The sequence below is a fragment of the Cyprinodon variegatus genome, unplaced genomic scaffold (assembly GCF_000732505.1).
Source record: "Cyprinodon variegatus isolate N-32 unplaced genomic scaffold, C_variegatus-1.0 Scaffold1075, whole genome shotgun sequence".
Taxonomy (NCBI): Eukaryota; Metazoa; Chordata; class Actinopteri; order Cyprinodontiformes; family Cyprinodontidae; genus Cyprinodon; species Cyprinodon variegatus.
The window spans coordinates 50,011-60,944 of NW_015151528.1; the positions used below are offsets into that span (position 1 = coordinate 50,011).

General features: G+C 40.7%; 1 protein-coding gene across 3 annotated transcripts in view; it reads right to left on the reverse strand.

The window, feature by feature from the left end:
* ccdc22 (coiled-coil domain containing 22) overlaps nt 1-10,934 on the reverse strand; it is a 70,271-nt gene that overhangs the window by 32,095 nt on the left and 27,242 nt on the right. For all 3 annotated transcript variants that reach the window (XM_015400124.1, XM_015400123.1, XM_015400125.1), the window contains 4 exons: nt 9,979-10,057; nt 8,051-8,220; nt 3,672-3,887; nt 3,421-3,591 (listed from right to left, as the gene is read on the reverse strand). In XM_015400124.1, the coding sequence (XP_015255610.1) occupies nt 3,421-3,591; nt 3,672-3,887; nt 8,051-8,220; nt 9,979-10,057 (636 nt within the window). The remainder of the gene's footprint in view (nt 1-3,420; nt 3,592-3,671; nt 3,888-8,050; nt 8,221-9,978; nt 10,058-10,934) is intronic.

Genomic DNA, 10,934 nt, shown 5'->3' on the forward strand with positions numbered 1-10,934 from the left:
CCCTAATATATATATATATATATATATATATATATATATATATATACACACATACACAGTGAAAAAATGATGCAACGGGCTAGTCTATTTTGCTGAAATTTGATTACAGCAACTAAAAATGGTATGCAGTAATATGTATGGCCCCCACGTGTGTGTGTATGGATGCCTGACAGGGCATGCTGCTAATGAGACGATGGGTGGTGTCCTGGGGTATCTCCTCCCAGATCTGGACCAGGACATCACTGAGCTCCTGGAAAGTCTAAGGTGCAACCTGGCAGCGTCGGGTGGATCGAAACATAATGTCCCAGAGGTGTTCTTTGGCTTTAGGTCAGGCGAGCTTGGGGGCCAATCAATGGTATCATCCTCATCCTCCAGGAACTGCCTGCATTCTCGCGCCACTAGGCTGGGGATTGTCGTGCACCAGGAGGAACCCAGGACCCACTGCATCAGCATAGGGTCTGACAATGGGTGCAAGGATTTCATCCCGATACCTAAAGACAGTCAGGGTGCCGTTCTCTAGCCTGTATAGGTCTGTGCATCCCTCCATGGATATGCCTCCCGAGACAATCACTGACCCACCACCAAACTGGTCATGCTGAACGATGTTACAGGCAGCATAACGTTCTCCATGGCCTCTCCAGACCCTTTCAGGTCTGTCACATGTGCTCAAGGTGAACCTGCTCTCATCTGTGAAAAGCACAGGGTGCCAGTGGCGGACTTGCCAATTCCGGTGTTCTGTGGCAAATGCCAATCGAGCTCCACGGTGCCGGGCAGTGAACAGAGGGCCCACTAGAGGATGTCGGCCCCTCAGGCCACCCTCGTGAAGCCTGTTTCTGATTGTTTGGTCAGAGACATTCACACCAGTGGCCTGCTGGAGGTCATTTTGTAGGGCTCTGGCAGTGCTCCTCCTGCTTATCCTTGCACAAAGGAGGAGATACAGATAATTCTGCAGAGACTGTAAATTAGCTGTCAACCTCTGAGCATTAGCTGCCTGTTCTTGTGGTGATTGATTGCTAGCATAGTTAGAATGCTTTGTGTCAAAGTGATGGCTGATATAGTACTCTTTGAAAACTGTGAACTTTTCTTGGCTTACTGTATTTCCCTTGGTCTACTCATCTTTACCAGGGGAAAAATGGCACCTAGAAAGTTACACTCCAACAATGGTCAATGTGTCTAGACTCTAGACTAATGGGTAATCTATCAGGAAAATCAGGGTATTGCAGGGAAAAGGTTTTAGATGGTCGGTCAGCAATTAACCAATGATGTGAAGGCCACTGTGCCACTTAGACGTTGAAAGCAGTGCAAATGTCACAGTCACACTTATTTCAAAACATAATAATTGAGTTTTCATGTTAACATATAGCCCTTGGTGCGTATCGCAGCACAGTGCCCTTCTCAAAAACTCGCATATCTAACTGGAGAGGCCTATAAATTTAATTTTATGTTAACTCATATTTTTGTGTTATCCATTGTTATTGTCAGAGGAATATACATACGGTATCAGGAATGACAAGTCTAAAAGGTTATTGATTTCTGATTGGGAAAATAATTAAATAAAATATTTTTTTTATTAAAAGCATTCAATTGAACTCATGGATTTGCACTAGTGAATTGGTTTGAGCACATTCCAATTGCTTTATGAGTTAATTTAATAATGAGTATAATTTCATTGGAAATACTTCAAAATGAATTTCAGTTCACAACTGTGATATCATTGTATTATTTCATTGGTAACGATTTTCAATCAACTTCAATTGTCTTTTTCCTTCTATGGGTACATCGCAACTATTTAGTTTAGCTGAGTTTAACTTGCTTAGTTGAGGGTTTCGAACTTAAAGTCGCAAGAAGTCATATTTAAATGTGAAATCATTCATCATGGCTTAAACATGTGTATAAATGTACTCAGACGATATCGTCCCAAAATGTAGAACATTTCTATTTTAAAAAAAATGTCTTAAAATCTGTGTTTTTTTCTCGTTATTATATGCAGGCTGGTTAGTTGTACATCAGCTTGTACACCTTAATTCAGCCATTCATATATTAACGGTGATCTGTCAATCAAATTTTTTTGGTCATAGCATCTTGATTCATATGTTGCAGCTAATATATTCAACGGTTGAAATAAAAATCATTGGCCATTTTCTCAATTCACTAGAATGTGAGTATTGACTCATTTCCTCGCCAAGTATGTTTTTGAAAGGAACACAGGAAAGTATGGACTAAGGGAGAACAGGAGCATGCAGCATAAATATGGTTCAATTGGAAAAGAAGCATACTCGTGACGTCACCTCGTCTGAAGCTGCATTTCTCCTCCTGTTATTAAGTCACTAGATAATAATGAATTCTAACTTTTTCATTTACTGGGGGAATACCACTACTCAACACAGTCAGATAAACATGAATCAAATGAACATTTTGCCAAATAACTCAAAAATATCGCCATTGTAGCTAGCGGTCCTTCACACACAGCTATGCCGAGAGAGGGCTGCTGCAGACAGGCTGCTCTTAGACCTGGCTGCCATTACCCACAGAGCTCCGCTGGTTGCCGCGGTCCTCTCAACTTAAAAAAATAAAATAAAATGTAAATTACACATTAAATTAGAGAATGGCCCATATAGTGACGCTTAAAATTTTTATGTTCTCGCCTCAAATTATTGAAGAACAGCAACAGAAAAGAGAACTTTTAACTTAATACTCTGAGCTCTGTGAGCACTCCATTGAAAGCTGCTGCTGCCACAGTGCATGATGGGACAGCTGCCAATCTCAAGAACCGAAAAGTCTGCTCTGATCAATGCTTGGTAAAAAGAGAGGGGTGAGAACAACATCCGAGGACTTTGTCTGTTCTTGGTCTGCTGTTCTTGTGAAATTGTACAGTACTAGGGCTGAGGCTGATGACGTTTCACGAGTACACAAGCACATGAGAACACACATATTGAGAAACAGCATTTATTTACTACCATTGAGTTACGTCCCAGTATTCACTGGGATAAAATTCTGTGTCGTCGGCAGGCGTAGAGCTAACAGAACTGGCAGCATTGTTAGGCAGGGGCTTAAACGTACACCAAAGATCTTATACCAACAAATCTTATAAAAATTTTACCAAAAATGTTATGTAAACAGACCTCTTGTCTACACCATCAACTCCAAACCTGTATGAGTTCTTAACTAGAAACAAAAGCTCATGCTCGTTGCTAGCACTGAAAATAACAGTAATCACTTAGACACATGCCGGATACTACTGAACTGTGCTTTCTTTGGCAGAATTCCCTCTGATGAGAACTACTGGCATGTTTTCAATATTGGGATCGGATCTTCTCAAATCTGTTTTTGATGTTTTATTAACATAATGAATACAACTCGAGGAAAATAAAAAACTAATTTGTAAGGAAGAACATAAAATCTGAATGATGTGGGAAATACCTGAGTAGAAGTGACACTCCTGTGCCTCATGTCTGCTGCTATCTGGTCAATATCACTACAGAGCTGCTGAAACTGCTGCTGGAGTAACGCTAGCTCCTCCTGTTGGTGAAGCTGAGTGTCACCCTCTGAATGACGTCCACTGTGAACCTGGCTTTTTACAGCTGTAGCTTCCTGCAGAACCAACACAATATTCACTTTAAACTCAGGTTTTTTAGTTTGAATTCCATGAATACTCTTTCAGATATATTTACCTCTGTAAAAGTGAACTTCTGAGTGTGTGTGAAATGGGTGCCCTTGGTGAGGATGAGGTCAAAGGGGGCAGGCCCTCTGAAGGCCCGCAGGAGGTCTGAGAGCTCGGAGCTGGGTCGACAAACACTGTAGATGCTTTCAGGAGATTGCATAGCAACAGAACGAAGCTGCTCCTTGATACGATTGCGCAATCTTTTCAGCTTCCTTGAGCGGTACTCCTGTTTGAAATGCAAAAAAACAAAACAAAAAAAGAACAGTTAACAGCAAATCACCTTTATCTTGACTTCTTTGTTATTTTCTTATTATCTTATTTTGACTTTCACGATTGCCATCTTCAGAATTTGACTTTAAAACCTGACTGTTCTAATTTCTATTATAGACAAGCACCAGGACTAAGAACAGTCTTATTCAATGTCAAAAACTAAACTGAATGTTTTTTTTTTTCTTATCGATACTATTTATCCTTTTGTCATGTATGTTGGTTTGAAAATGCAACAGAGGTTCAGAAAAAGTCTTCGAGAAGTAGGGTGACCATAACGAGAGAACTGGCAAAAAACTGACAAAATACACATAAACAGCCCCTAAGCTTCCCATCTGAGCGAAGGTAGTGCCTACCACATTCTCAAGAAATAGAACACTTTCCTCCATACCCCAAGAGGTTAAATCATTAAAAATAAAAAATAAATGTATGTTAAATAAATTGTGAAACTCAAATCTCTCTGCAGCTTACAACATTGCATGTATTATTGTGTGTTGTGTACTGTGTGCAGCAAATCAGTCACCCAATAGGGATGAATAAAGCTGTAAGAAGAACTGCACAGAAAATCATTAAAAAAAGAAGGCAGTGTCCAAAAAACTTGAAATCCAGATACTTTTCACACTGGAGGCAATATAATGCATCGATTGCCTTTGGTATGTTAGGATAATTATCATTGAAGGTTTGTGAGTTTATCACACCCTGGTATGGGCTGCCTATTGCGCGTCAGAGCCATGGATGTCTAATCATCTGCTAATGTGTATGATGTAAAATATGATGATGTGGCAGACTGGAGATGTATAAAATGCATTTTTAAAGTTAATCGGGGCAACTTCCTGAGAGGTGAGCCCAGAGGTGAGCAGCTGCCATTCTGTAACCCCAAACCAATTTCTCTGATCTGAGTAAGATTACAATTTTCTATCAAAATCTGTTGTTTCATGGTTATTTAATACATATAAGTTATGAAATGTTATTTAAAGAGTTTGTCCCGAGTGATCTGTTTTCGGAAAAAAAAGAACCGGAGAGATAGAGCATAAGGGTGTATACACCGGGCCTATCTTTAACAGGTAAATGTGACAAAGTTGGTAAGAACACCATTCATCTCAGTTTCTACATTTCAGTTATTTTTCTTGTCTGCTTGATTAAACAATCTCTTATTTTCCATTGGAGGCCATCTTGTCTTTCAGACATCAAGGTATATAAGATATAAGGACATGGGCAGAGGTATAAGGTCTGCCACTGTTTGGGACAGATTTTGTCTTTGTTGATTTCGATCATTTCACGTTACTGATTTTGAGCCGTTTTCTTTATAAGCTATAACAAGCTTTACTTCACTAAGGGTTCAAACACTAATAAATACTTAAACACTTGTTTCTGTGCTTTCTCATATGCTCATTACATTTTGATGACCAAATTATGACCAAAAGTCATATAATGGAATCTTTGTCTATTCGCTGCTAGCCATTTCAAAGATGGTTAAGAGTTTAATTAATAACATTTAAATGTTATTAGTTCCTGATTGAGCAATACAATTGACCACATTTGGACATTATTTGGCCAAAAGATGTTTTATTCACCTCATGGAATTGTATTGTAAATTTGTTTGTAAACATTCCGATCACTATAAATTTGTGAAAAGCTAATTTGAACACATCCCAAAAAACTGATTTTCAGACACAAAATTCCATCCTAAACTGTGATATTATTGCATCATCTCATTTATTATGGTTTTTGACCATGTTTTCCCTTCCTCTTCATACATGGCATTTAGTTTAGTTTAACTGGTTTTTAGTCAAGAGTTTTCTACTGAGGTTTTCTAGTGTTTCACTAGGAGCTTGACTTGGATCCAAGATAGCTAAGGTTGAAGGCAGTGGCTCGCTACAGTTCCAGACAAATACACAAAATAGGTAAGCTGCAGACCTATGACAAGATAACTATAGATGAGTATGCCATGACTGTGTCAGCCTACATCAACAAATGCATTGAGGACGTCAACATAACCACCCGGGCCAACCAACGACCCTGGATGAATGGGGAGGTAATTGCTAAAACCAGGGAACTGAGCTTTCAAATCTGGTGATAGAGAAGCTCTAAGAACAGCATGTGCACGTGCCTCCACTAAGGAAGCCATCTCTGCTGCTCTCCACGTGAGCCTGGCACACCTGGAGGAGAAGAACATCCACGTGCGGAGGCTGTTCCTCGATTTCAGTACAGCTTTCAACATCATCATCCCACAGCATTTAATAGCCAAACTGGAACAGCTGCGCTTCAATACACCCCTCTCCAATTGGTTGCTAGACTTCCTCACAAACAGACCTCAGTCAGTCAGTGTTGGACAGAACACCTCTGATGTCATCACCCTAAGCACAGGCTCCCCTAAGGGCTGCGTCCTGAGCCACCTGCTGTTCACTCTGATGAAACACGACTGCAGCCCCAGGTTCATCATCAATGACATTGCAAAGTTTCCAGAATATACTACGGTGGTGGGCTTCATCAGAGACATTAACAACCAGGACTACAAAGAGGAGGCGGAGCAGCTGGTTGGCTGGTGCAAAACTGACAGCCTGATCCGGAACGTGGAGAAGCTGAAGGAGATCATTGCCGGCTTCAGGAAGAACCTAACCATGCTTCACTGCTCTTCAACAGTTCAGCTGTAGAGGTGGTCAGCAAACCAAACTCCTGGAGGTGCACATCACAGACAACCTCACCTGGACTGTAACCACCTCACTAGTCAAAAGGCACAAAAGTGCTTGTACTTCCTGTGGATGAGAAACCTGCCCCCACCCATCCTCACGACATTCTACAGAATTAGCCTAGAGCGCTCTGACCAGCTGTCTCACTGTGTGGTGTGGAGGCTGTGGTGCCTCAAACTGGAAGAAAGTGCGAAGAGTCGTGAGAACAGCAGAGAGGATCATCGGGGTTCCTCTTCCCTCCATTAAAGACATTTCATCCCAGTGATGAATGTCCCGAGTCCGTAACATCACCAATGACCCCTCACACCCCCACCATGGACTGTTCTCCCTAATACCCTCTGGGAAGAGGCTTTGCAGCATTCGATACAGGTCCAGCAGATTCTCCAAGTTTCGTCCCCATCACCATCAGACAGCTGAATGTTGAAAAAACTCTAAATCATGTCACAGACTCTGCATCACATTGGTAACACCAAACCAAAATACTGTATATTTGCACCGTATATATTAATGCTCTGAACTTATATATTGACATGTTTTTTTCACTATGTTTTTTCTCCCCCATTTTTTTTAAATTTGATCACTGCTGGACAATGTTCATTTACTGTATACTGTACACTCTGTGTGTACAAAATAAAACAATTAAGTTGTCTAAGTGCTGAATGATTTTTGTTAATAAACTCTTACATTTTGAATGGAAGTTGTGGGGAATTTATTCCAGGTATTTGCTGAATTATCTTTTTGACCATGATTTGAGTTCAATCCATACTTTCATTTGTTGGTCACACACAGCCAGTAGGGCGTGTGTTCATAAACAATATAGGACAGTTCAAATAATATCAGATTAAATAAGATATTTATGACCCCTACAGGGGTGGCAATAAATAAATTAAACTTCTTCTGCATTTTATTTTAAGTGAAAAGGGCTTTGCCTACAACCATTCCCTGAGTGGTCGTTGTGTTGAGATTTTCCAGAAAAGTTCAGCCCATTTCAACTCCAGCAATCACCTAATTTCCATGCAGTGCTGCTGTTTGACAACATCCGAGTTCTGTCAAGTAGCATGATGTGAGAGCAGAGCAGTTAATGCCCTGACCACGTGGAGTTCACTGTTGGATGCTTTGCCGCACGGTTTGTAATTTTTAAGTGAATCCACCACACTCACCGCAGACTCCATAAAAGCTTTTCTTCAAGAAACACAGAAATATTAAATGTTCTCAACAAGGATGAAAACTGTACAATTGGGTGATTAGTAAAGGGGAGATCAGCTGTGGATATAGAGAAAAAAAGTTATATAAAACACTCAGTTTGAAATGGTCAACCCCCCTGAAGCGCCAAAATTAGAAAGAAACCTAGAAGAAACCCTGTTATGTACTTTTAGATTCAAGAATATACAAACAAGCTGATGTAGCAGTAGTAGTGTTGTGCAGCCCTCACCTGTGGCGCAAGACGGTACAGAAGTCCCTGACTTTTCCACTCTGTATCCCACTCCTGAGTGCTACTCAGATCCGCCATGTGTTGCTCCAACATGGATGACACCATTGATGTTTGACTGGGAGACTGAGCAGTAGCAGGGAGAAGAATGTCTCGCTTGTATTCCTTCACCTCTGAAAACCCAGAACACAAATTGATTATATTTAAGTACTTTTATTTTTAACTGGGCAGTACAATGATGATAATGATAAAAATACAATTTATTTAAAAGACTCCTTTTTTGGAAACTCAAGGTCACATTGCAAAAGATAAAAACAAAATGGCAGAAACAAAGTCAAAACACAGCATAAAAACCATTTAAAAATACAAAGGCTGGGACAGAGAAATTGATATTAAAGTGAATAGGCAGATGCATTTTGAGCTGCGATTTGAAATGGAGAAGTGAGTGGGGATGTTTGGATTTCTATAGAATAATTTTTGTGCCACTGACCTGAGTATGCAGTGAGACCGATGTGCAGCGTTGAAACTCTCAAATGCTTTTGCTTCAGTCCTTTCCTTTCCGCGTATTATTTCTGCATACTGGCTGTGCTGTTTGCTTAGTATCCTTTTTCTGTATGCTGGCTGTGCTTTTCGTCGTGTCATCACAAATTTTAGCCGTGTTGTTTAGGTGTTAAATGTCCGTTTGCCAAAAACTGAAGATGTATTTTTTTGTCTTTTTCAAACTAAAAATTTGGGTGGCCAAATTTCCTGTGAATCCCGGTTATATGTGGTTAGTTTATATAAGTGCTTAATTTAATTCTACATGTTTGATGGGTAGGGCAACGGTGCTATGGTTCTTGGCAGAAGTCCTTCGTGAATCGAGGATTCAATCTCATATTCAGGACTTTACGAACTAGCGAGAAACACTTATCTGTCTCTTAGTATTTCTTCTAAGAAATACTATTGGCCTGTCACACTGACTCCCATCATGCTGAAGTGCTTTGAAAGGCTGGTTAAAGAACACAGTTTTCCTACAGACAGAACTGCTCCACTGAGGATGCCATATCCTCTGCTCTACACCCTACCTCAGCACACCTGGAGGAAAAGAGCACCCACGTGCTGATGCTGTTCCTCGACTTCAGTTCAGCTTTCAACACCATCCTCCCACAGCATCTATGGTGTTTCTGCAGAAGCACCATAGACAGCGCTCTGATCTGCTGTCTCCCTGTGTGGTGTGGAGGCTGCATCGCCTCAGATTCGAAGAGGGTGAGAAGAGTGTTGAGAACAGCAGGGGGGATCATTGGGGTTTCTCTTCCGTTCACTAAATTCGTAGGGGAAACGGCTGTCCCAAACGATGCATTTCCAAATTCTCCCAAGTGGTGCCCGACTTTACACGAGTGACTAAAGTGAATGTGATTGCTTGTTTATCAAGAGGTTGGGGTTGTTGTGACGGAAGGTTCGCAAGCAAGTTTGATTGTGGCCGCTGTCTTGGAAGCTTCTTGCTAACCAGTTAGCAACTTAGTGCTAGGAAGAGTGGTGAGAACAGCAGAGAGGATCATCGGGGTTCCTCTTCCCTCAATTAAAGACATTTCATCCTAGCGCTGTGTGTCCTGAGCCCGTAACATCATCAATGACTCCTTACACACCCACCATGGACTGTTCTCCCTGCTGCCCTCTGGGAAGAGGCTTCACAGCATTCTATGAAAGGTCCAGCAGATTCTGCAAGTTCCTTCCCCACCACCATCAGACAGACATTCATATTAATGCATTTTTTGCACCATGTTTTTTTTCCTCCCACACTGTTTACATTTTATCACTGCTGCACTATATGGAATGGAAATGTCCATATACTGTCTGAAAGCTGTACTAAACAAAATTTTGTTTTGTAGACACTATGACGATAAAAGTTGTCCAAGTCTAAATCAAATACCTTTATACAGCACAGGACTTACCTTTAAGAGACTTCTGGCCTTCATTGCAGTATGGTAAGCTGAGGGGATGGACAGAAAACTTTTGTGATGCTGCTCTACTCTAAAATAAAAGAAAACAGATTTTAGGAAAGTGGAATTTGCTTTCTCAAATCTTGAACAAATTAAGCACTTAAAATACTTGTACACCACCAGAGGAAATCACTCTATTTTAAAACTAAAAACTCACCATCAATGCAAACATTCTGCATATGTTAAGAAACTAAATTTGATTTGTTTTGTGCAGATGAGTCTATATAACTTATTAAATTAAACTAGAGAATATAAGGTTGGTCTAGGTTTAAAAATGCATGATATCCTCCCATAGAGCTTATGGGCAGACTGTAAAGGAGCTCTGAGGGAGGGAGAGTTATTCCTCATTGATACAAACATTTCTCACTACAACACCCAAATCAAAATGCTCAGAAAAACTATCAAAAAGCTTTTAGCATAATTAATTAAGACCAGTAAAATAGGAAGACCGTTAGGATGCAAACAAATGAAAAAAAATGCAAAACTGTTTCTGGACTGTGCTGACTCCTTGAGTGTGGCCCAGTCCAGATACTCACACTAAACATTTCTCATCCCATTCTCCTCAATAGATTATCCTCTCTTGGCATCTCTCACATCCCTCTTGACAGGTTCCGCTCATATCTCTCCGACCGCACTCAGTTTATTCAGCTCAAATCTTTCACTTCGCACCCTTCCCCTGTCACTTCTGGTGTTCCGCAAGGCTCAGTTCTTGGCCCCCTCCTCTTCATCACCTACCTTCTTCCCCTTGGCAGTATTTTCCAGAAATTCAAAATTCACTTTCACTGTTATGCGGATGACACCCAGCTTTATTTATCCAGTAAACCCACTTCCTCACTCCCCCCCTTGTCCCTTACTAACTGCCTACTTGAAATTAAAGACTGGTTCACCTCAAACTTCCTAAAACTAAA